We start from the raw sequence: 26,561 nt of genomic DNA on the forward strand, positions 1-26,561 counted from the left end.
AGGGCAAAAAAAAAAAAAAAAAAAAACCCAAACCCTGACCTACAATCTGAGGCTGTCCTTTGATAGCAGCCCCCTCTAGTGGCCGTGGCGAGTCGGTGTGTTTGTTTTCATCCTGCCTCACGGTATTTTCTCCCTCACTGGGTGAATTCCCTGCTCAGGATTTTCTCTGGCAGGCGAACAGAGACACACTGCAACAAGGCAAGTTGAGTGCGTCACACGTTATTACAGGCCAATGGGTGAAGGGATTAAATAAGAATAAGGCTCAACTGTGAGCCGGCTTCAATCTAATATACATTATCAAAAAGAAAAGGGATATTAAAATGAATAATGATCAGGATTATCACCCATCATCTTCCCCAGTGTCGTCTTTTGCCCTCTGACACTGTCACCTTTCAGGTGTGTGTGCGCGTGTGTGCGTGTGTGTGTGTGTGTGTGTGTGTGTGTGTGTGTGTGTGTGTGTGTGTGTGTGTGTGTGTGTGTGTGTGTTAGTGTGTGATTGTGTGTGGTGACAGTGGCTGCGGTGGCGGCTGGTGTCAGCTGACAGATGTGTGAGCGGAGATGACAGTGCCCTGATGCTGCGTTCTCTGTTCTCTGGGAGCCATTTTGTCTGTCTCTGATCTCAGAGTCAGGTCTGCCCCCCCCCCCCCCCCCCCCCCACCACCACACACACATACACACACACACCCACACACACACACACACACACACACGCACACACACCCTCAGCCAATCACGTCACCGCTCAGCCTTGCAGAAAGCATAGGAACACAGTCTGATCTCTGTCTCACCCGCTCCTCCTCCACCTCCTCCTCCTAACAGTGCTCATCTCCCACTCGCCGTCTCCTTCCTTGGCTGTGCTGCTCTCTACCCCCCCCCCCCCCCCGTCGTCACCTCTCCTCTCTCCTGTTTTCTCTTCCTCGCCACCCTCCCACCTCCTTCTCATCCTCTCTTAATCCACATCCCTCCTCGGAGTCTGCTCACTCCCCTCTCTCACACCCTCCTCCTCCTCCTCCTCCTCCTCCTCCTCCTCAGTCTCTCGTTGTGCAACCCGTTTTTAAACAGCTCAGCCTTTGTGCGTTTTTGTCTGTTGCCATTTCAGCCGGAGCTGCAGTCTTTACTCATTTTCCTCCAATCAGGGACACCATGTGACTCTCTGCATGAGAGGGCACAGTCCCTTCCCCCTTCATTCCCCTCTTTCCTCTCCTCCTCCCTCCTCACACTCCCCCCCTCTCGCCTCATCCAGCCAGCCAGCCAGGCAACATACGCTAGCAATCACAGGAGTCAAAGAGAACCAGAGAGTGAGAGGAGGAGGAGGGGGGGGGAGGGGACGGAAGGATGGAGGTGTACATCTGAAGCACTTTTGGGGCGATTTGCGCGACCTGCTTTTCGCACTGCCCAAATGATTGATCGTTTATTTGCGCATAGCTACACCGATTGCGCTGCCTAACCGTAACTCTCTTAACCCTAACCCTAACCCTATTGCTAACCCCAGCGTTAATGCTAAGACTAACGTTGACGGTAACCCTAAAACAAACAGTAGCGCTGAAGGCCCCGCCGTCCGCGTGACGTTAAAATCGTCATCCGCCCATTTTTTTGTGACTGTGCGTCCTGTCTCCCCAGACGCACAGTCACAGTTTAAAAGCGATCAAAGATAGTGGAGATAGTCCCGGGGTTGTTACGTTACAGAGCCCAGAGTGTAGAACGGAGGCAGTCGTGTAGCACGCCCAGCGGTCTGCGGACACGCGATGTGGAAAGCATGGACGGGCCTTCCATTAACCGTAACACTAATGCTTAACACCAATGCTAATCTTAACCCTAACGCTAACCTTCAGCACTGCGCGATCGATCAACGTTTCCGCCGTCGGCCGCTATGTGGATCAATTATCGGTGCAGCGCAGTCAGCGGGTCGTGTCCATCCCCCAAATGCACGGGACACGTAGTGTGAAGAATGAAGTGAGAGCAATGAGGGGAGGGAGATATGATGAAGGTGAGAAAACACAGAGCGGGAGAGGGGGAGGAAGGGGAGGGGGGGGTAGTAAAGTGAGGTCAGGCAGGTCAACCTGGAGTCTAAATTGACCACGAAGAAAAACATGTGCAGCTTCACCCAGCCGACTGTACAATAAGTTCATTTTGTGCAGCTTTTTCCTCGTCCTCTAACCCAATGTTTATGTCATCCACATGTTGGGGCACATGCTTGCGTGTGTGCTTGTGTACACACACACACACACACACACACACACACGCATGCACACACACTCACGTACCCGAGCCCACACAAGAAGGGGGAGGATCCCCCGGTGTTGAACACGGCTCAGGAATGTAAACAAGGGAGAACGAGAATGGGTAAAGACAAATTTTGTAGTTTCATCATTTACATATAATATTGTCTTTGATGATTCGACGACCACAGGATCTATCAAACTGTATTGCAAAGGTGAAGAAAAAAAAAAAGAGGGGGGTTACTTGGCAGTAAATGTGCAAATTAACCAGCACTGCTGTAGGGTCGAGCTTTGGGTTCATCTGCAGTTGACATGAATGAATGGAAGCAATTGTTCCATATTTGGAGCCGGTGTTTACTCTGCTCTTCAGTTACCTCATGTTGTATATATGTGCATGTAGGTATATGTGACCCTTTTATTCACCACACACATTGTACACGCCGAAAAGAAACCAGCCTCACTTTTAAAACCTCACATTTTGCCTTTTAAAACTTCCAGGGTTTTTTTTTTTTTTTCCATATCGGCGTGACATCTATAAAATAAGAGGGTTTTCAGAAGCTCCTCTTTATGAACGACTTATTTGAAAAGAGTTCCGTGGAAAAACCAAAAAAAAAGAAAGAGAAATGAAGGCAACAGAGAAAGGGAAACGCCGGGGAGAACAATATGAGAGCAAAAGTAGAGCGCGCAAGAGTGCAGTCATAAGTCTTTTTGGAAATTTCCATGACCACGTTGATTAAGTATGCAATCTGACCGCAAGATAGCTCAGGCTGGGTTCTAAACAAACGCTCCCGCCTCTGCTGTGCAGCTTGTTTAACGGCTGAGGTGGCAGCGTTTGCCTTTGTAGCACGGGGCACTGCGCAGAGACGGAGAACGGGGGGGGGGGGGGGGGGGGGCACAGAGGCACGCACCAAAACTGTGCTGTGCACGCTGTTACATTTAACACTGATGCGCCACATTTCCCGGTGCCATTGTGCCATCCAGACAAATTGCCATCCGCCGTGTCGGGGGACTTTGTGCCTGCCGCTGATACCGAATCTGCCCGGTTTGATCAGAGCGCCAGTATCTCTCTCGACACCGCTTCAGCTTTCAGCTTCAATCCCCGTGTCATCCATTCATCTAACCCTGGAAGCGGCAAACTGTTACGAGGCGCCGGGAGCTGGCGTTGTCTCTCAGCGTGCGCCTCCTAAACTTTCCGCCTTTAAAAAACAAAAAACAAAACCATCCGTCAGCTAAAGAGTTTCCAAGCCACAAAACATGGGACCAGTTAGTTTTCCATCTTGGTAGCTGACTAAAAGTGGAGACTGGCAGCAGGGAAATGTGATCCTGGCTGAAGTTTTTCCTCTCCGCATCCCGCCGGCCGGTTGAGGCCTGACCACCGCGGCCACTGTGGCCTGGTCAGCTGGGGGCGAGGAAGAGGAAGAGGGAGAGGAAGAGGCCTCATCAGGACGGCGCAGCGCCTCACGCATGCACTCGCAGCAACTTAGGACAACTCCATCACGCTCACTTCCTCCCCTTTTCTCCTCCAGCCGATTGTGACACGGTAGATTCTTGGTCCATCTATCATGATTATGAATGCATTCTGAGCTATAGGATTATATTTCATTTGATATCACGTCCCATCAGGACCGCTACATAAATCGCTGTAACACTTAATAATACATGGGGCCCCGAGGCTCAGTAGCGCTGGGTTTATTTCTTACTTTTATTCCTCTTGTTCTTTCCTTCTCTGGCTGATCAAAGTCAATAAAAAAAGAGAAGAATTATCTCTTTGCTGTCATCCGCAAACCCCCCCCCCCAAAAAAAAAACAGTTTGGGAGCTGCGGGGAGTTCCTCAGAAGTCACACACCTCTCAATATGGTGGTCTAATATGACGGATATTGCTCCCTGCAGGTCGCCCTCTGTGGCTGCGCTCCCACATGGCCTGTGGCTGCTACTCAACTTTAACCAATTTTTTTTTATTATTAAAAATGGTGACAAGAAACAGTCGGACTGCCAAACTGTTTCTTCCACCGCTCCGAAGACGTGAGAGGAAAAGGGTGGGAACCCCAAAAAAAACCCCAAAACTGCAGGAAACAAATAAACAGGTTTGATTGCAACATGCGAGGGCAAGGTCAGTGCTCTCCTCTGCCTCTCAGCTGTTCGCTCGCCGGCCGTCTCCCGCGAACTCCAGAGGACCTCTGGTGAAACGACATGGAAACTCCCCAACAGGCCCGTTGCGCCTCCATGCCAGAACAGGGACGGGAGTTCCATCTTTTCGGGCTGCTTCAACTCGTGAAGCAGCCCACTTAAAATCAAAGTAGAAATGCTGCAGTGATTAAAAAGCGCTGCTGCACCTGATTGTGAGATGTGTCTGAGTGCATCGGCCCCCTTTTCTTTGAACGACACACTTCCGCTGAACGAGCCGCAAAACGTCAAGCCTTCATTAATGAGTCTCGGGTGGAAAGAGGTGCAGAATCAATCCGGCGAGCCTCTGATCCGGGCTTGTGATCTTTGCCCTCTAAACTGCCATGCTCTGATCCCTCTCTTTTCTTGAGAGGGCTTTAACAAGACCTGTACGGCGGGTAAGTGAGTGTAACATCTGTGTCGACTTTAAGGAGAAGTCTGCCGTTAACCGGAGCCATGAGTCGGAAATCATCCGCAGGAGCAACAAGAACAACAACTGGCGGAGGAGGAGAAGTTGCATTAGTGGTGTCATGGCAACAACTCCGTGCCCAGATGTGCCGAAACAGGCGTCCTCGACGTTCAGCCTGGAAGCTGGAAGCCACGGTACGTGCGCTCTCCTGTGCACCCGGGGATAAAAGTGCAACTGCGAGCAGACGACACGCCGACCCCTCCATTCCCGTATTTTCTCTGCTCTTCATCCTCTCAGCCATCACAGAGGGCAAGCTCCCATGAGCCTTTGCAAACAGAGCCCCAGGGCCCCGGGGCACTTCCACTGCCCCCCCCCCCCCCCACCCCCCACCCCACCACCGTCTCTCTGCCCCAGTCACGCCACGGCAGCGGCTGCACTCACCAACCAAAATTCATCCACAATAACAACAACAGTGACCAGGAAAAGTCAGCGGGTGAAAACGGCGGCGGCGGCGGGGCTGTCGTTAACTGCAACCATCACCACAGCAGCTACTTACCGGGACACGCGCAGCCGCCCACGGACATCTTCTCACATGTCTGGTGTGAATCCGATCAGAATGATGGTGGAGGTGGTGGTGTCTCTGTTATCCCCGCTCTCTTCCTCTCTTCTCTTTCTCACCAGTCACTGCCGCCACTGAGGCTGCTCACATGAGCGTCTGTTATCCCCACGGTGCACACACACACACACACACACACACACACACGCGCACACACACACACACGCACACACACAGAAACACACACACACCACCACCAGGGAGCAAAGAGAGAGAGAGAGAGAGAGGCGAGGGAGGGAGGGAGTGACGACGAGGGAGAAAAAAAGAGAAAGAGGGGAAGAAGAGGTTAAAAAAAGAGCACACACACACACACAAAGGATCAGATTCTCTCAGTTGTAGCAGTACACTGTGAATCACACCATTTGTGTGTGAGAGGTAGAGTGAGTGTGTGCAAGTGAATGTGTGTGTGAGTGAGTGAGTGAGTGAGTGAGTGTGTGTGTGTGTGTGTGTGTGTGTGCATGTGTGTTCTGGAGTGAGGCAAATTCTGATCCTGCCTCTGCTCTGCCCTCATCAGCCCTGCAAATTACAGCTCAGGTGGGAGGAGAGAGGGAGGAGGAGAGAGGGAGGGCGAGAGAGAGGGAGGGAGAGAGAGGCTGAGTACCAGAGAGAGAGAGAGAATGTGTGTGTGCGAGTGTGTTCCAGCAAGTCGGTGAGAGAACGAGAGAGAGAGAGAGAGAGAACGAGAGAGAGAGAGAGAGAATGAGAGAGAGAGAGAACGAGAGAGAGAGAGAGAGAACGAGAGAGAGAGAGAGAGAGAGAGCGAGAGCGAGCGACGGAGAGTAGACTGTCAAAGTGACCTGAGAGGCAGATTTGAGAGAATAACAACCATGTGATGTGGGTCCTTTTTTCTCCCTTTAAATATGTAGAGGCTGTTTTTCACTGCTGCTACTAGAATGACACACACACACACACACACACACACACACACACACACACACACACACACACACACACATACACACACACACACACACACACGCGCGCAACCTGATTTCCTGAGGATAAGTTAAAGCAGTGTGTGTGTGTGTGTGTGTGTGTGTGTGTGTGTGTGTGTGTGTGTGTGTGTGTGTGTGCGCTGTAGACGTCTGAGTGGCTTGTTACCATCCAGTGAAGGTCTGCTACATGGCAGGGATGGCAGGGGGAGGGAAGGGGTGAGGAAAAGAGAGGAGTGGGGGCAATTGCCTCTCTCTCTCTCTCTCTCTCTCTCCTCTAGTCTTCCTGTCTGCAGTATGTCACACAGTGTTGCTCCCTCGCTTCACTCATCTTCCTGTCTACTCGGCCATTTATCTCTCCTGCCCTCGTCCCTCCCCTCCCTCCCCTCCATCATTCCCTCCTCCATCGCTGTCTCTCTTACTTATTACACTTTCTTCCGTTCTACCATTCCCTCCCACTGTCTAATCTCCGCTCAATCAGTCTGCGTCAGCCGCTGAAAGTTGCGCGTGTGAGAGTTGCTTTTAAGGATGTAACCTGGCGTTAATCTGTTTCGCTCCAACTGTAAACAAATCCACCACAAAGACCAACGCTCACAATGAATAACTCCTGCTAACAAGTGCTTTTGTGTAATCAAATATATTCTGCGAAAAAGAGCTCCACCGCTTTAAACTGTGAAAACACAGAGAGCAACGTGTTGCATTGATTTTTGTCAACCTTAAAACATCAATAGAATTATTTATAGTTACTGGAAGTTAAATCAACACGGTACTACTGTTTCACATCTTCAGTCCGCAGCTAAATATGGTCCTAAAAAGCTCAGATTTATATTTAAAGTCAATGTAGTGACTGTGGTAATAAATGTGATAGTTGACTGAGTTCCAGACTCAGTGTTGGCTGTGGGGTTTTTTTTATTGGATTATTTATCTTTTAAAGTGGCGGTTCTCAACATGGTGACAGAACCACCCCCCAAGTGGATCACAGCTTGATTGTGAGATGTCACCAAAATACTACAAGCGGTGCAGGCGGCATGGTGGCGTGATGGGCGGCACTCTCGCTTCATAGTGAGGAGAACTGGTGGAGTTTGCATGCGTGTTTGTTATTGTCCGCCTCGTGAGACCCATCATCCGACACTGGGATGTCAAACACATTTGAGTTCAGGAGCCAAATTCAGCTCAATTTCCTGGACGGGTAAAGGGTGCCATAATAACCTATAAATGTAAACTTTTTCATTTTTTCTTTGTTGTGGCGCAGAGTGCACGTGATGAAAATGTTTATATTTTCAGAAAACTATGGAAAATTACGATAATCTCAAAAAATAAAAACAATTTTAACGAAACCTTCTGGTGCAAAATACAGTGAAATGTCTAGAAACTGTTGCATTATGGGCGATTTTACAAACGCACTCCGACAGCATGGCTTCAAAACTAACAGTAGTTCGCTAGCTTCCATGGCAGCACCACCGATATCTCAGCTTTATCTTTTTTATTTTTTTTAAATAAACATTTTCTTTGTATTTTTTTTTTTTTTTACCATTTGCTTGGTGGTTTGTCGGCCAGATTGGAGTCTTCTAACATTTGTACCACCACGAGGCCCTCACTGCCTCACGTCTAAATGAAAATATACCGAGACAAAGTGAACAAATGGTAAACTACGTGCCGATTACAGTTACAGGGAGAACATGCAAACTACGCATCAAGAGGCTCCATCTGGGAATTGACCCTTTTTTCTTATCCTGTGAGCCACAGTACTAAATCACCGTAGCCTTCACTCGGGGGTGTCCTAATGGAAAATAAGCAGTTGTGATTGAAATCCAATTTTAAAAATATATCTGGACAAGTTGCAAGTTTGCTGCTTTCATGTGAACTGTTTTGTCTGACGGAGACTAAGAACGCAGTGGTTCGATGAGAAAGTGCTTATTCGGGGAAACCGTTCAAAGGTCACGACCCCAAGTGACTCCGCAACTTCCAGTAGGACGACAGAGCGAACACGTACCCACATGCTTGAATTAGAGACGTAAACCTGCGCTGGCAGCGCCCGCCGTTTCCCTCCAGGATGACATCAGGGATTTTTGTTTTTGTTTTTTTGTGAGATCAGGTTCTTTCTTTTGATGCAAAGAGGAACACAAGTCTGCATAGATCGCCTCCCCCACATATTTCGACTTCCCTTTTTTAAGACACTTGCTCTTTGTCCTCCCCTCCCTCTTTTCCTCACCCTCTGTCTCATTAGGCAGTATCTCATTTTGAGGAGGAGAGTGTTAAGCCAATCAGAGAGGGGAAGAAAGAGCAGGGGAAGGAGGGAGACGGAGGAGAGGCTGTGAGGTTGCAGGAGGAAGAGGGCAGAGATGGAGTGAGAGAGACAGAGAGAGAGAGAGAGAGAGAGAGAGAGAGAGAGAGAGACAGAGGAAGAGAGAGGCCGATGGATGGATAGGGAGGGAGAAATGGAGGGAGGGAGGAAGAATAAATAGCTCTGGCGCACTCGTCCCCCATTACCCCGGGAGGGCACTGTCGCCATGGCAATGTGGCAGAAAAAGGATAGCACAAGCATGATGAGCCTCTACACACACACACACACACACACACACACACACTCATAAATGAAAACTGTGATTCGCACGTACATCCGTCCACATGAAGACTTACATGGAGACAATTTTGACAAGTTCACACACACACACACACACACACACACACACACACACACACACACACACACACACACACACACACACACACACACACACACACACACACACACACACACACACACACACACACACACACGGGGGTCTCACACTTTATCATAATTAATAAGACAGTTTGCCAGTCATCAGACAGACTTTCATAACACAGGACACGGAGACAAAAAAGACAAGGGATTAAAGTGCAAAAGACAAACAATGAATACAAAACAAGAAGGTGAAGAAAAGGCGCAGGAGAAAATATATAATAAAGGAGAACATGAAAGCAATTTTCTGAGCTAATCAAGTATCACTGTTGTCTGCTGAGTTCCACCACAATACACCGGTGGTTATTAAGTTTGTTTTCAGTGTTGTTTGTGTGATTTACTTTACTTGATCAATGCAAGTTTTTATCTCTGAAGCATCATTATAAAACCTGAAACAAATTTGATTGAAAAGACATGCCTTTGCAAAAAGGATCAGATCAGATTCACGCAGATCATTTAAAATGATGCTGGCTCTGATTGTTTACACTCTTTTGTTCACATCTCTGGGGGAATATTTGGCTTTTTAGAAGCTCATGGCTTAAATGTTCAAGCTTTTGCAGCTTTTCCACCCCCCCCCCCAAAAAAAACAGCTCATAATACAGTTTAAAAGTGAGATGAGCCGAGCTGTGCAGGTTTATGACAATTAAGAGATTGATTACTTTTGAAGTGTTTCTCATTTTTTTTTAACTCGATTATTCCTGCATGTACATGTACTTGTAATGTTGTAGTGCCGCTGAGCTGCCAGCACCGTGCGGGTCTGTCACATTGAATTCAACTGAAGTTACAGGACATCGAGTAGTGGGAAGATGCTCTAAATCTAAGAACACAACATCAACCATCCATCTTCTATCTAATTCGGGGTCACGTGGTGCTGGAGCTGATCCCAGGTGATTATGGCTGAAGGCAGACTAATCCCTGAAACCCTTGTGCGTTTGACTCTTTGTTTGGATTTTGGATATATTATATGTATACGATATATTTTATGAGGATTTCGTTACCTCTGCCTGATTTTTGGACTGATTTTGCTTGAAAGAAACACCTTTTAATTTTGGATTACACAACGATTTAGAATCAAAGTTGTACAAGAAGTTGTAAAGCAAGACCGCAGGACTATAGAAACTCACCATGCCTTTCACTTTCAAAGTAAAAGTCTGTAACGAGCACAAATCAACATATTCCATTATTTGCTTACAGATATGTCGCTTACAAAAAAAAAGACGAGTCGATATACTTGATAAGTCTGCAGCAATGCAGGCGAGAGGATTCGCTTGGTGTCTGATCACCACTTGTTGGTTTGTTTGTTTGTTGCGCTCCGTCCGAGTCTTTTCACTCTGATCATCCCCGAACCCCAATCACACTATGGCACCCTTGGTGAAAACAATTTGTTTTTTGTTTACATCTTACTCTGCCTGAATGGGGGATTGTTGGACTTTTCTGCGTGCAACTAAAAATCCTGACTCTGCTAATGCTAACGCTAATGCTAACTGTAACTGTAGCGTACACACGCACGCACAGATGTGAAGCGAAATGTTTCCTATAGAAAGAGGAAGTGGTTGAGAGCGCTCTCACAGGAAGTGAACACACAAAAAAGTCGACCCCACTCTCCGAGTCCTGCGTGAGACACAATGAGACACACGTCCCTCGGCCAGGCTACGGGACGGATTCCACGCACCGCTGGCGAACCATTTAGGAATAAATGCTCAAGTTGATTTGAACTTGTCGTTGTTTGTTCTCTCTGCAATCTAACGAGGTCGATTCTCTCCTGTGTATTTCAAGGCAAATCGCACCGAATATAACAAGTCTTACATCGTGTAAACTAATGCTGTTGTGTTGTCGCCACATAAGACAACAACAGGTCGACGAAGGGAGACACAAGCACAGCTGCGCCTGGATTCACACCCAGAGCTTCCTATGGCAGAGCCGACTGCTCCACTGCCACACTTCATGCCACAAACAGGAAAGGCATTGAAAGTCGGAACACTAAAGTCAGTTGGATTGGTCCACCTGGGACTGAGCGCACTTTGTCACACAGGTCGAGTTATTTCAGTTTGAAGGAGCCAAGGATCAACCGCCGGGAGCTGTATTACTTCTTTATTTGGTCTGATTCATCCCACAATCTCCCCTCGATCGCGGCGGCTGCTGAACCTCTCTCGTTCCCCTGACCTCTCCGACCCGCCGAGCAATGCTTTGTGCTTTGGCCCCTGGCAGCTTTCATCATATCACTTTTGTCCACAGCGGCAAAAAAAAAAAGACAAACTTCAGTTCCCTGGCCATTACTGTCAAAGTGCTTTTGACAACAAACAAGTCTGCCCTGTTACAAACAAGCCTGTTACCGAACCTCAATAATGTAAGATCCGGCAAATTAGCGCGTGAATCAACAACAGTGAAAAAAACGTTTGTTCCACAGAGTAAAACAAATCACCTACAGTCAGTAGACTGAAGTTAAAAATGGCTTTAGTGCCACTCTTGGTGCTTTTGTTGTCGCACAGTTATCTGGGGGGGAAAAAAATAAAAAAAATGTTGTTTGGGAGGCAAATGTGGTGTTTAATTAGCTTAAGAAATCTTGTGTGCATCCAGCCTGAGGGCAGAGCGGAGAATGAAAGAGGCTGTTCTGAGCCAGCCAGCCCTCAGTAAACTCTTATGTAAGGCAGAATCTGCATCCTGTTTCTCTCAGCTACATTATTGATGTAGGTTTCTGTTACCACGCTGAGTGTGTGTGTGTGTGTGTGTGTGTGTGTGTGTGTGTGTGTGTGTGTGTGTGTGTGTGTGTGTGTGTGTGTGTGTGTGTGTGTGTGTGTGTGTGTGTGTCTGTGTGTGTGTGTGTGTGTGAAAATGTACACCTGTAAGCCTCTACCTCCTGGCGGATGCCTTCTCACCTCTGCTCCTCCGTAGACAAAGGGTGGTCTTCTCTGGCTGGAGCCTTGTCACTTTCACCTCCTCCTCTCTCCACCTCTCTGCACGCTCCCCTGTTCTCTCTTCACCTCCTCGCTGCACTAATGCGAGTCCCCTTTCACCTCCTCCTCCTCCTCCTCCTCTCGCAGGCCTTCATCTCTCGCTAACAGATGTTCTCTGAACCATGTGGGAGGGCATTCTTCCCTCAGCAATGAAAGCAAGACAGAGAGAGAGAGAGAGAGAGAGAGAGAGAGAGAGAGCGAGAGGACTCACTCAGAGAAAAACTAAAACGAAGGCAACATGACCGCCCGACTCAGCAGTCTTGACGCCGAGCCTGCGCGTCCTGCCATTCCCCCACAGGGAAGGTGTCAAGTTAAAGATCACAGTGCTTTTGGCTTTTTAGAATGCGCCGCTCCCACGTTACACTACACTTAAAAAGGTCAGAGAAGTGCACATATACACGCACAAAACATTGCTTGACAGAGAGAGAGAGCGAGAGAGAGAGAGAGAGAGAGAGAGAGAGAGAGAGAGAGAGAGAGAGAGAGAGAGGCATGCATATCAGACTGCCTGGACCTCGGGGCTTCTTAAAAATTCAAACGTGCCAAAAGAGCACCGTGGGAGACCGGCTGCAGGTCAGGGGTGAGTCGGGGATGAGAAGAGGAGGAAGAGCTAAAGGACACGTGAAAGAAAAAAGCTTTTCATGGACTTCTACTCTTCCTTCTGTTACCTTTACAGAATGAAAGTAAGGTTTGGCACTTTGTGGAGCTTCTAGGAACTCCACCAGTATCCTGTGGACCAAAATAAAAAAGAGGGTAATGTGTGTGAGCACACTCAGGTTATGGGGACTTTGTTCAAATATGGGGACAAAACGGAGGTTTAACATAATTTGCTCAATTATTAGATGGAGGAACGTTTTGAAGTCAGCGGATGGTTCAGGTCAAGGTAAGGATACGAGCAAAGTCCTCCGCAAACTGGAGGGAAGTCAATGTAACGTCCCCTGAAGGAAAGCAAACGTGTGTGTGTGTATGTGTGTGTTCAGGAGGGGGGAGTTCTGTGTAAGTGGGTCACCTTACTGCAGCATCAAGCGACCAGCCACCATGCCGCACGCACACACACACACACACACACACACACACACACACACACACACACTGGAGACCGGAGGATGCTTTGGCCCCATTTCACACAGTAATGTGTTTCAAGAGTTGTGGATGATAAGACAGGAGACGTGTGTGTGTGTGTGTGTGTGTGTGTGTGTGTGTGTGTGTGTGTGTGTGTGTGTGTGTGTAGATGACAGGCACACTGTGCAGACATGCTGGATGTTAAGATGTACCACATGTGGGAAATCACACGCCTGCGTATCAAAATAAATTACCAGTGACTATGCGCTACCTTGGTAAAGTGTGTGTGAAGCGTGTGTGTCTGTGACCATATTTTTTTTTTCCCTCCCTTCTAATCATGGAGCCCACCATGACATTCAGCAGAAAGGTCAGCTCCTCCCTGGTATGCACAAGATAACAGGCCAGACGTATCTATAGTCCTCCATAGAAACACACACACACACACACACACACACACACACACACACACACACACACACACACACACACACACACACGATAACGCAAAGGTGATCACCCCGCTCTTCGTATGCGTCCGCTCCCTCCACTGGAAGAACATCTGATCAGACAAAGATACAAGCTGACATACAGCAATCAGCTGAATTACCTCATTCACAACTTTGCACACACGATAGGAAACGAGGGCAGAACTTCCTCCTAGGAGGGGGACAGTGTCACCACCTAGTGGCACAAGTACAATTCAAGAGTGAGTGGAAGATCGCCACTTCACTATTAGTTTGTTTTTTTCCTCAGTCAGCATCTTCAAATCTATTTATTCTGACCAGAATCTTCAGTGGCGAATAATGTTTGTGATTATGATGAGATGAACCCAGAGAGATGAGACGGACTGGATGAAAGATCAAGACAACACGTATAGTTAATGATTCCATGTTTTAAGAGTCGTAATTTCCCCTCTTGAATAAGTTGTTTTGTTATGATTGTGTTGTTTTGTTTTTTTTTTGTTCTTGGCATGTTATATGGAAAAGAAAAAACAACTAATTTTAGCTGAAAATGAACTAAAACTACATGCTCGCTATCAGTAAAGACTAACTAAATAGTTCCTCGGCACGATGACAGAGAAAAACGTACAATTGTATGAAAATCATGGAATAGAATAGAAAATAAAACAGATAAGATCAGTAAAAAAAAAAACAAGCAAGAAGAAAAACAATGCATAGAAATAAAACAAGATAATAGGAAAATAAAAGCTCAATGTTTCTCCCTTCCTTTTTGATTGTTTTTTCCTTTAGGAGGCAGTGTTGTTTGTTTATCTTGCTTTTTGTTTTGGGCATATGTTGTTATATCTGACACAAGATTGATATTTGAAATGCCATTATTTGTAAAAAATTGTCTTTGTAAAAACTCAATAAACAAACTTGAGTAGAAAAGAAAAGAGAAAATAAAAGCTGAGCTATAGTATGTTTATTGTACTTATTCTACACTTTGCCACCCCCATCATAGTTTATTTTCCTTGTCCTATCCTATTTCCTTGTCCTTGTCCTATGTCCATCCTACTGTATATTTTGCTCCCCTTAGAACTTATTATACTTTATTATAGTTTGTGATTTTTATCTTATTTTTAGTCCTATTTGATAGTCATGTATATAAGATACCTCTATTCTACTAACTGTTTGCACATTCCTTGTCTTTCCTTTCCTCATGAGTGTCCTTAAGAGCAGAATGTTATGAGTAAATTTCTCCACTGTGAGATCAATAAAGGCTTATCTTATCTTATCTTATCTTATATAAAACACAATTAAAACTAGAGAATAAATAGTAAAGAAATTAAAATCTAATAATAACGCGTTTAGAAAAGTAAACTTCAACTTCTTCAGAATACAGACGACACTGTGTCAATATCTTAAAGAGGTAGAATTCACCTGGATCGGATTCAGGATATATAAATATAAATACTGCTTAACCTTTTCTCTTTGAGGGGTTTAACCGTCTCTGTTGTGATCAAACCAGCAGGGAGGAGAGGACACATCAATAGCTCAGGATCTCCACGTGATTTTCCAAAGCAGCTTCTGGGAGGTGGAGGTGGAGATTCCTTGAAGTCAGCCTGGCGCACACACACACACACACACACACACACACACACACACACACACACACACACACACACACACACACACACACACACACACACACAGAGACTTTTTTTTTCCCCCCCAGGAGGTAAATCTGCAGGAGGATTTGACTCAGCTTGGCTTGTCCGTAGATTTAATCACGTCATTCCTTCGCATCACGACAACCAGCTCTCATCATGCACGAGGCAGATTTGTGCAAAACATCAGGAACCAGATTCCTCCTGCTGGTGAGGTTTTTCTTGATAAGCATTATAACGGTGACAGGAGGGACGTAGGCGCTCTCCTCGCCGCTGCTGGAGGTTCACGCCACACAGTTTTATAGCTTGGTGAACGTCTTGAAGGATGCACTCCTCGGCTGGTAAAAAACAAAAACAAAGCCAGACTCTTTCTTCTGCGGCTTCGGCTCTGAGACTAAACATTTATGAAGATCCTGTGCAGCTTTTCTCGTCTAAACGTTCCTTATGTGTCTCATAAAAGAGTTGCTGAGGCGGCTTTCTTTCTTTCTTTTTTTTTTTATGCCCCTAAACTGTGGAGCCGGCTGCCTCTGGATATTAGGCCAGTAAACTCTCTGGTATTATTCAAAGGAAATTAAACATGCATCACTTCAGTTTGGCATTAAATATTGACTCTGCTTTAGTTCCCGGTCTTTAATGATATCAACACACTGTGTCGACTTTGCGTTTAACATTTGTGACATACAATCAGTTTATTCACACGTTTTCAGTTTCTACATCTTCTGCAGGAGTACGGCTGCTGCTGCTGCAGAAGAAAACCTGGTTTATGTTGTTGATGAAAGAGAGAAGAAATGAGGTTTGTGTTAAACAGGAAGAGGAAGGGTCACTCTGACATTTTGGCTGCTTTGGAGCAGAAACATGAGGAAAACTCAATCACAGCAGGGGGCCGGTTTCTGGATTCGAAAGAAATTCTGAGGATTTATATATTGCAGATGAATGTCCCTGATGCTGTTGTCAAGGTGGAACATAAACATAATCCGTAGAGTCAACACATCCGTAATACACGAGCGTACAGATCATCTCTGTTGGTTCTGGTGGCGGGACGGTGAACATGAAGCCTATTGTTTCAGTGCTGAATGTCAATATTTTGTCTTTTCGTACTGTGGCAGATGTTTGCGTGACCCTCTGTGCTGTTATAACCTGAGAGATAATATAGAGGAGGAAGATAATGCCCACTTTCACTATTAGTGAGCTCTCCGTCAAAACATCATGCCAGAGACGTATCTTCAATTTATTTTTTATTATAACCCACTTTCTGCCCTGTATTTATTACCTTCTGAATTGCTGCAGCTCCTTTTCTCTATATACACACAAAAACGAGGAGTAAGGTTATGTGTGTTTTGTTGATGCTAAAAATATAATGGAGATCCACGTGATTTTCTAGTCCCACGGTGCTATAATTTAAAGGAAAAGCAGAAGAAATGACAACTCTTCTCTGCCAGTGTTGAACACTTTTCTTGGTTCTTGTTTGGACATCAAACCTGACGATATCAGAAGTGTAAACAAGAGCCAACAGCAACAGCTAAATGCGTTGTAGTAGCAATGGTTTATTTATCTAAATAAGCAAAATTAACCAACACCACCAGCTGATGACTAATTTAGAATGCAAAGACTACATTGAGTCACAACACGCATTCAATCCACAAAATCCATCACTGAAATCTGATTTTTAATATTTGATCAACTAATTGAATTGACCATTTTTCTAAATTATATTCAAAACTTTGTTGATAATTCTCGTGGTGTTATTACACATGTACTTTACGTCGCTGGACGCTAGGTGTCGCTTTGGAGCAATAAAACAGAAATGCCTCAGCTATAAAAGTATAATCTTTACATCCCCTTTACATCCAGAAATTATGTTTGAGAGAGTTGAGCCTATATTTTAGTGTTTGGGCAACACCTTTAAGTAAATTAAGACTTAATAATGCTTCTGATGCAAGTTGTTTTTTAAAAAAGCTACTTTTACATTTTAAATCGTTTGTGTTATGCATTCAATTAAAATGTTTCCTGTTGATAGAAGTGTTTTCGTGAGATGAAGAATAAAACTCCTAAGTATTTAGGAGAAAACCTGATTAGAATTCAAAGAGAAACTCCTCACCGTCGAGCTGACCTGGAATCAGATTTCGGCTCGTCTCCTCGTGCTAAATTCCGGGTTCCAAGTTTGTACAATCTGATCTCAGGTCTGCGGACTTTCCGCGCGTCGACGCGACCACGTGGTGACCACGTGTCTCCGCCCGGCCTGCCAGCTCACCGCGTGCAGGAACAAGATGGCGGCGCGGTGGAGAGCGAAAATTGGGGATTTAAACACCGGCAACGGGGACTTTCTGGCCCGGAACAGCCCGCATGAGGTACCGGTTCCCTCCTTGCATGTGAACGCGGCGTGAGGTGAAGCGCGCGGGGACGGTTTCCGGCCGCGTGTGCGGGCGCGTGTCGCCGGTGTGCGAGGCCACATGTACAGCGACACGTGGCTGGAGTGGCTCGCGCTGGCGACGAGCTGCCGAGCGCTTAAAAGTCATTAACGACCACGTCTGATTGCGTTAACGGGTGGAGTTCATTCACACCGCGACACTTCCGGACAGTTACCACGGCGTGTGTGTGTGTGTTTACGTCCGGCGCGTGCCGGGAAAAGTACAGGATGTTCAGATAAGGCAGCACCCGGAGCTCCTCCTGTCTGTCACATCATTTACCCCCTCTTACCCCCCGTTTACCCCCCTCCTTCTCTGAAGCCCTCTTTCACCCACCGACACCCGAATCCTGTAGATTATCATCACAGAAGACAAGGTGGAGCCGCCACGGATTATAATCCTGGAAACTCCTCAGTTTCAGCAGATCTTCAGCTCCTCCTTGTTTCCTCACTTTACCTCATCCAACGCCTCCACCTTCATCCTCCACCTCCATCTTCCTCCACCTCCATCTCATCCAACACCTCCATCTCCATCCAACACCTCCATCTCCATCCTCCACCTCCATCTCATCCAACACCTCCATCTCCATCCAACACCTCCATCTCCATCTCATCCAACACCTCCACCTTCATCCTTCACCTGATCCAACACCTCCATCCAACACCTCTACCTCCATCCTCCACTTCATCCTCCACCTCCATCTCATCCAACACCTCCACCTCCATCCAACACCTCCATCTCATCCAACACCTCCACCTCATCCAACACCTCCACCTCCATCCAACGCCTCCACCTCCATTGAACATCTCCATCCAACACTTCCATATCCATCCTCCACCTTCATCCAACACCTCCACCTCCATTCATCGCCTCCACTTCCATCCAAAGCCTCCACCTCCATCCAACGCCTCCACCTCCATTGAACATCTCCATCCAACACTTCCATATCCATCCTCCACCTTCATTCTCCCCCTTCATCCAACACCTCCACCTCCATCCAACACCTCCACCTCCATCCAACACCTCCACCTTCATCCAAAGCCTCCACCTCCATCCAACACCTCCACCTCCATCCAACACCTCCACTTCATGTGATTATCATCCACTACTATGTTTTTCAGCATTATTGATGTGAAGGTTTGGGGACATTTGATCCAATACTGATCTGATTTTAACACATTGTGACATTATTTCTAGCTCATTTTGGCTTCAGGATGTTTATATGCTATAAATCAAAGTAATTTCTAAAAAATTATTTACATGCACTTGTTCAATTTGTTTACCATGAAGAGAATGGTAAAGCCATAGGATACTATACTAAATATATATGGACATATACTAGATATATGGAAAAATATCTAACATATCAATTAGAAATAACTATGTTAAAGTACATTGCACAAGATTTATTTCCTCAACTTGTCCTACAATCCCTTCGCAGGCTTGATTTTAAATATTCCCAGTGGATTATAATCTGAGGTACGCTGACACATGACAGGAGTAAGAGTCGTACTTTTAATGTTTATGATAGATCTGCAGCCACTCTCACGTTCACGTAGTGAAGTTTCACTCAAAATAAATTGATGTACTTTTCTCAGATTAAAGGATTAATCATTACAAACATGTTACGGCTCTTCGGGTGTGAGTTCTTCGGTTTGTTCGGCGTCTTTGGGGACAGAAGTGATCAGCTGTTTCTCTCGTGTTCTGTTTAATCTCCTGCCGTCTCCTGTGCCGCCTCCCTCGGCGGTTGTGATCATGTGCCGTCATTTACCGACTCGCCTGACATGTCTTGGTGTCTTGTGTGTGCAGATGGTCCTGAGTCGAGGGGACGTGGACGACATGGACATCGATCGCTCCATTTTGGCCATTTTTGAAGACTCCGCTGCGGCGTCAGAGGTCAGAACTGCAGCGGGTTAATCTGAGGGATTACAAAGATTTTTTTTTTTCCCCGACAATGTCCAGAAGAAATGTCAAACAAGCCGTGATCACGTTCGTCTTCTGATTCAGGGATCAGGTTGTTCTGGCTACACCACTGATGGAAACTGCAGTTTTGCCTCCTTTTAATCCGGTTCGACTGTTGAGATGAGAATTTCGGCAGAATCAAAGACTGAGTGTTCAGTAGATCTTAAACGACAAATTCTTAGCCTTGTTATTGTGGAAATGATAATAATACATGATGTTTACCAGATTAGGATCTTTAATTGAGCCTATTTATGGAACGTCGGCGAGAACGTAGGCGTGGCGGGAATCCGTTGTCTCAGTCTGTTGTTTCTTCCTCCCCGACTCAGGGCAGGAACTCGGTGGAAGAGGAAAACGAGTCTCTGCTGTCGGCCCTGAGCGAGATGCTGGACGACGTGGAGGACGACGACGGCACGCTCTCGCCCTTCGACACGCTGCCGGACAAGACGCTGGGCGGCCGCAGCAGGCCGCGGGACACGGCGGCGGTGAGGCGGCGGCGGCTTTCTGTCGTTTCGATTGTAAAAATTCTCAGTGTCTTGAATTTATTTTAAACATAGAATAAATAGAAAATACATCTACATATAAACTAAGATGGGATTAGAAATACTGTCACTGTTCCTCTGGATCTCTGTCACTTGTAACCAGGATCATTATTACAAATATGTAAAGTCACAAAACAGCATGAAACTTTTCAAGTTATTTCATTTTGAACCGTTTTTATTTGGCAGCGTCACATTTTTCTCTTGATTTGATTGATCAGGTTAATTTATAGATTAGATATGAGCAATGTGATGAGTATGTTAGTGGCACTAAATAATAAATGACAGATGCTCCCAATTTTTCTATTATTGATTTAAAAACAGTTCAATATGTGACATGAAATATTGGATTCGTGTGATTTTGGGGTAAATTCAGATAAATGAGACCTCGTTGCTTTTTTTTTTTTTCAATATGTGTTTTAATCTGAGTGGCACGTCACTTACTGCCACTCATTTAAAGGAGAATCGGTTAATTTCCGACAATACTTCAGACAATCAATCAGCCGAACGCAAACCTTTTGAGACGTGTTTATGAACAATAATGTAAAGCTTGCCGACTTGTTTCTCCTCCGCCTGCAGGAGCTCTCGCTGGCCCACAGGCTCAGACCCAGACCCAAGCCTCCGAATCTCATGTTCGCCGGTCAGCCTGAGGAGGAACAGGCCCTCGGCTGCACATTGGAGAAGAAAGCTCCGCCCAAGAGGTCGAGGAAAGCAAGACGGACGCTGTTCGAGACGAGAGCCCGGCGGCCGGAGGGCGAGGTGGAGGTTTTCTCCTCCACCTCGCTGGCCAGCCTGGTGAGGATCATGCACTCGTACTGCCTCCGGCTGCACGTGGAGGAAGGAGACGATCCCACCGTCTTCTCCCAGGAGGAGGTGTGGAGGTACGAGCGGCCCAGCGAGGAGAGCGACGAGGAGATAAACGTGGTGTCTGAGGAGGAGGAGGAGGAGGAGGAGGAGGAGGAGGAGGCCCCTGTGAAGGACACGCCGGGGGAAGAGGAGGTTGACGGGAAACGGGATACAGCGCTGAAGAGCGTGTTGCTGAACGGGCGCTCCCCCAGGGCGGCGGCGTGTCGGGAGAAGAAGAGGGTGAGCTTTGGCCCCGTTCGGGTTCAGGTGGCTTCGTTCGCTGAGCCAGAGGAAGACGGGAGGCGGACGAGTGAGACGAGCGGCGCCGAGGCTGTGGACGGCGCCGCGGGGCCGCCTCCGTCCTCGGAGACGAGCGGCGGCGAGACGGAGGCGCCGCCGCCGAAAAGTGAGGCGAAGGGGAAGTGTCTCAGCCTTCAGCAGTACCGGCAGCTACGGCAGCAGAGGCTGCCCCCCGTGGAGACGCGGGGGAACCACACCACCAGGTGGCCCTCTGTGTCCGAGCCCCCGAAGGAGCTGCCCCCCATCCTGGGCCTGCGGGGTCGGACCCCCCGCGGCCCCGCGCCAAAGACCACGCATCCAAACCCCCGTGGACACACGGCGACGCCAGGCGCACCCGGTCCTCGTCCCCACCGCGCGGCGAAGCTCCGAGAGCCGGAACCCGAAGACGTGTCCCCTGCCAGGCCCGTCCCGGCGGCCCCGGCGGCCCCCGTCCACGAGACCAGGAGGAGTCCAGCCAAGAGACCCACTCTGCACAGTACCGACCCTCCCAACCCGGTACTCCTCCCGCTGCCGCTCCGTCACACCTCGTCGCCGTCCACCGCCTCGCCGTCCACCGCTGCGTCCTCGCAGCCACAGCCCCCCGTGGGCCCACCCAACCACAACCGGGACCGAAGCTGCGTCGGCGCCACGCTTACGGGTGAACAGGAATCCCCCCAGAGCCCACCGGACCACCCGGGCCTGCCACCCAGTCCCCAGTCTCCGTCGGAGTGTCCCTCCGTCCCCCCGCACTGCTGCGGCCAGCAGCCGTCCCCCTCGGGGTCCCGTGTGGACGGGACAGACGACCCGCCGGGCGTTTCCCAAAGCGCCCGTCCCGCAGGCGAGCCGTGGAGCTCTGCAAGCCGCCGTGAGCAGCAGCGTGCCGCCGCCGGCTCAGGTAACCTGAGAAGACGGGAGACAACTTTAGTCCTCCTATTCAATATACATCTGTAATTAATCGTCCCGTCATTACAGGTCTGGATAATCTTCATAATAAGGAAAAAAATAGTTTTCTGACTCAATTCCTCAGAATACAGCGATAAATCCGAGAGGAAAACTGATGTAAATCAATAACCAAAGACCAAAATGTGAGACGAATGGAGACACAACACCGTGTCCAACACACATTCAGCCATCTTTTTTTGTTTTTACAACTTAAATTCTCGAATTTTAATGGAAAGGCTTTTGTAGAAAAGTTAATATACTGCAAGTTGAAAAACACACCTTGCATTCAGGATATCAACCTGTTTAAGAATCAAACAAAACTCTGGCTGACTTAAGTCTTGTTTCAATTTCAGTAAAACATTTCAAAACTGAAGTTCGACGTTTAATTTCCCTGATTGTCTGGGTGTTCGTCACAGTTTAGACATTGAATCATGAAGTATTTGACACAATCCTACGGACAAAAGAATGAAACCAATATAATTATATTTAACTTGTAGTTCTAGATTAGAGACGTCATGAATAGAGGGGGAAATTAAGCTTTTTGTTTCCTTGTTTGCCTCTCCAGGAATCGAGGCGCCGGATCTGACCAGCCTGCTGGAGCAGTTCGAGGAAACACAAGGTATGTAATCAGATTACTGGTTGCCTCCGTTTGACGGCTGCCGAGGCGGAGTGTATAGAACCTCTCTTCACTCTCCCACGTCGCAGCGCAAGAGAAACGAGTTGTGGGCGGGGAGCCAAAGCTTGCCGGCGCCGCTTCAGTGTCGAACCTTCCAGCAGACGTGGATCTGAGGCGGACCGCCGCCTCGCCGCCGCCTCGCCATCCGGGCACTTCACGTCTGCCCGCCGGGACCCGGTCGGAGGACGTGGACGTCCCCGAGCCCCTCAGCACGGAAATCGTCCTGAGCAGCCGGCCGCCCCCGAGACGGAGGAGTCCTCCCCCCAAAGCCATCCAGATCATTGACCCCCGCCCGCTCCCGGCCAGGAAGACTCAGGCGCCCGAGGCGCCCGCTGCTCCTCCCGCGTCCTCCTACCTGCTCGCCGAGCACGACTACTGCGCCCCTCGGCGTGGCGGGGCGGAGTCCCCCCCGGTCCGACGGAGCTCCGGACGCCGCGCCGAGCCGCAGGCGGCCGCCCGGGACCCGCGCGCGGCTCCGAGTGAAGCCGCGAGTCCCGTCCTGGCGGGAGAAACCAAGTCGCGGCTTCACTCGGAGCAGACGGGTCCCCCGGCCTCGCTGCCGACGCCTCCTCCCAGCCCGCCGGTCAGAGGGAGGCCGAAGAGGAGGTACCGCCAGAGATCTCCTCGGTCCGACTCCAGCTCCGGCTCCCCTTCCTCCTCCTCCTCCTCCTCCTCGTCCTCGTCTTCGTCCTCCAGTTCGGGCTCCCGCTCGCCAAAACGCCGAAGGTACCGCGTCCTCGGGTCGCCGAGCCCCAAAATGTGACCCCGTGTTTTCTCACTCGTGGCTTTTGATGTGTCCTCCGCCTGGCAGGCTGCGTCACAAGCATTCAGAGAGCAGCTCGTGTTCCTCGTCGCCCTCCTACTCGCACTCGCCACCTCGCCGCTACAGCTTCTCGTACGCCAGGTCCAGATCCAGGTCCTGGTCCAGGTCTCCGTCTGCGTCCCGCTCACCTTCTCCGTACATATGCCGAAGTCGCTGGAGGGACGTTTGCAGGTCAGTTTTTTTTTGCTTTAAGAAAAAGGAGTTGATGCCATTAAATCAACACATTAGGCTCTTTTTATGTGTTATATGTTACAAATAAAGTCAAAAATATTCACCTACCGGTATATAAAACTGTTGGAACTGATTGATCAGCAGATACATAAACTGTAGTTCAGCTCTTTTTTAATGCTACATTGTTTTGGTATGTCTATAGAATATCACAAGTACGTGCTTCTGACACTTGTTTTACACAAACGTCAATTTAGGCCCAATCCCAATTCTCTTTTGTACCCCTCCGCCTCTGCCTTCCCCTCCAAAACAAGGGCAAAGGCAAAGGGACAAAAGTTTCAGCCCTTAGATTTAGGACCCCCCTCCCTCTGCTCAGCCCCGCCCCTCTCACTCCATCTCACAGTTTTGACGTCATAATACGGCGCCGTTCTATCAGCAGCGCTGAGCCACGGATGTTTGTTGATTTTCCAGCAGGAGCGTCGTCCTGCCGTCCCAAATTCAACGTGTTGCAGCAGCTTGGCTGCTTTGTTTCGTTTTCCTCCTTTCCCACATCAAGGTGAAGAAATAGACGGAGACATGGATTACTTCAGTTTTTGCGCTGTATTTGGACTTCAGACATATTTCCTCATTCACCATGTGAAAGCGGAGGAGCTTCCTTGTTTGCTGGGGGGTCCCTGTTTTCAAAACACCCATATTAGAAGATATTGGAACTCTACAGTGTAATAATAAAATGTTATAAACACGGTCTCTACCAAACAAATACACACGGAAGCTACAGATGGCAGCGCTACTGTCGTTCTTACTAGTATAAAACACAACAGGTTTATATAACTTTAGAAGCGTATATATGTGAAATGCGAGTCCTTCGGCTCCATGTCCTCATACCCCTCTGTTTAAAGTGTACATCTGTAAACGCTCCGTTTAGAGGGGTGAATCGCCCTCCGCCTCTGCACAGTAGTGAGATGGGACACCCCTCAGACTCTCGTGAATGCGCATTTCAAAGGGGTAAGATGAAGGGCTGAGGGGGAGAATTGGGATTGGCCCTTAATATCTGTGTTTTCGACTTTACTGAGAACGTCACTGAAGTGCTGCTGAAGCTCTTGTGCTCGTTTGAAGTCGGCGAGCGAGATCCTGTCTGACGGGATCGGACCGAGCGCGTAATATTGAGACGTCCGTTTCCGCTGCGCTTGTTGAAAGACGTCTCCTAATTTCTCCCTGGCAGCAGCAGCAGAGAGTCCAGGAAGCTCCGCCGGGAGCACGACATCCGGATGCAGAAACTCAAAGCCATAGTAAGCTGCCACTCACGCCGCCGCCGCCGCCCGCCTGCCCCCGAGTCGATCCGCCTCCAGACTTGAGCGTCTGCGTTCACTGTGTTTGCGACAGGACGAGCGCAGGGTGGTGTACGTCGGACGCATCCGCAGGACGATGACGCACGACGAGCTGAGGGAGCGCTTCGCCCAGATCGGGGAGGTGGAGTGCGTCTCCCTGCACTTCAGAGAGCGAGGGTGAGTCTCTGCGGTGGTTCCTCGTGTCGAAGCCGCCGCCTCGCTGGCTCCTCGGCGCTAAAAGCCCCTGGTCTCCGGCCCTCACAGGGACCACTACGGCTTCGTGACCTTCTACAACATGGAAGACGCGTTCGCGGCCATCGACAGCAGCGGCAAACTGCGGCGCCCCGACGAGCTGCCGTTCGACATCTGCTTCGGCGGGAGGCGGCAGTTCTGCAACTCCAACTATTCGGATTTAGGTGAGACTTCGCACTCTGTCGCCCTGCAGGGCGGACGGAGCGGCTCCTCCCACTCCAGGTCGACGTCGATGTGACGTCTCATGTGAAAACGACTCGTTTTTCTCTTTCGGTTTCAGAAAAGTTTCATATTTGAATGATGCTATATTTTCTGTTCAGCGCGGATTTACAGCCTCCACCTCTCGCATGGAGAAAGTGTAAATGTCCCCTCCTTCCCTCCTCCACAGATGCCAACCGAGATGCAGAGACGTCAAAACAAAGGTTGGAGGACGTGGACTTCGACTCACTGCTCAAACAAGCCCAGAGAGGACAGAAGAGGTAGCAGAGAGAGAGAGACGACGTGCTGACCATGCAAAAAAAAAAAAATCAATCAAACCTCAGAGCGACACGCTCACACTCATGTAGCAAACTTTGTCTTTTTTTTCAATTTTTTTAATTGCGTTGTATATGCATGTGCGTTTATTTGTGTACAGTTTATACAGGCAGACGTTTGGCACTCTTTGCATGCAGTTTTTAATTTGTAATTAATATGTGAAGAGATATGATCCTGTAGCACTCAGAGTGGGGAAAAAATACAATATTTCTGGCATTCCAGAGCACTGACACAGTTTTGTACATGGAAATAAAGGTTGTATATCGTTTTTCCTTTAATGGCGTCTCCATCTGTCCATTTTCACGTCACAGTTATTGCACAGGTTTTACTTTTAGCGTTGACATCTCGCAAAAGGTTTTGTGATCATTATGTTTACATCAGACTTGTGGAGTTCTCTGAAACATTCCCAGTAAGAAGCTTCCAATTTGATCACGAGTCGGCACATTTGACCTACGACTGGTGGGAACATTTAGTCCCTTACTACGCAACACATCATTCTCATTTCCATTTGCCACAGACTGTTGTTCAAGGTGTTTTAGGTGAATATTTGAATGATTTGTAACTTTACTCTGCAATTTCAAAGACAATTATGCTGAATTCTATTTTTCTTTTTTCAAAAATGTTAC

General features: G+C 48.2%; 2 protein-coding genes across 4 annotated transcripts in view; one reads left to right on the forward strand and one right to left on the reverse strand.

The window, feature by feature from the left end:
* Positions 1 to 12,036, reverse strand: part of ldb1b (LIM-domain binding 1b) — a 31,806-nt gene extending 19,770 nt beyond the window's left edge. For 2 of the 3 annotated variants that reach the window (XM_080494314.1, XM_080494311.1), the window contains exon 1: positions 5,348 to 5,598. In XM_080494314.1, the coding sequence (XP_080350440.1) occupies positions 5,348 to 5,375 (28 nt within the window). In that variant the 5' untranslated portion in view covers positions 5,376 to 5,598. Of the gene's footprint in view, positions 1 to 5,347; positions 5,599 to 11,940 lie in introns of those variants that run through there. The other variant, XM_080494312.1, reaches the window with a different exon arrangement.
* Positions 12,037 to 14,147: 2,111 nt separating this feature from the next.
* Positions 14,148 to 26,337, forward strand: LOC308145025 (uncharacterized protein; the record flags this gene model as incomplete). Its single annotated transcript, XM_080516346.1, has 12 exons — positions 14,148 to 14,162; positions 17,431 to 17,532; positions 19,399 to 19,485; positions 19,878 to 20,033; positions 20,667 to 22,107; positions 22,720 to 22,773; positions 22,860 to 23,556; positions 23,642 to 23,824; positions 25,044 to 25,110; positions 25,205 to 25,326; positions 25,414 to 25,565; positions 25,790 to 26,337. The coding sequence occupies 12 exons, from the start codon at positions 14,148 to 14,150 to the stop codon at positions 25,882 to 25,884; spliced, it is 3,171 nt and encodes a 1,056-aa protein (XP_080372472.1). The 3' UTR covers positions 25,885 to 26,337.
* Positions 26,338 to 26,561: the final 224 nt, after the last annotated feature.

Source organism: Blennius ocellaris (assembly GCF_963422515.1).
Source record: "Blennius ocellaris genome assembly, chromosome: 3".
NCBI classification, from domain to species: Eukaryota; Metazoa; Chordata; class Actinopteri; order Blenniiformes; family Blenniidae; genus Blennius; species Blennius ocellaris.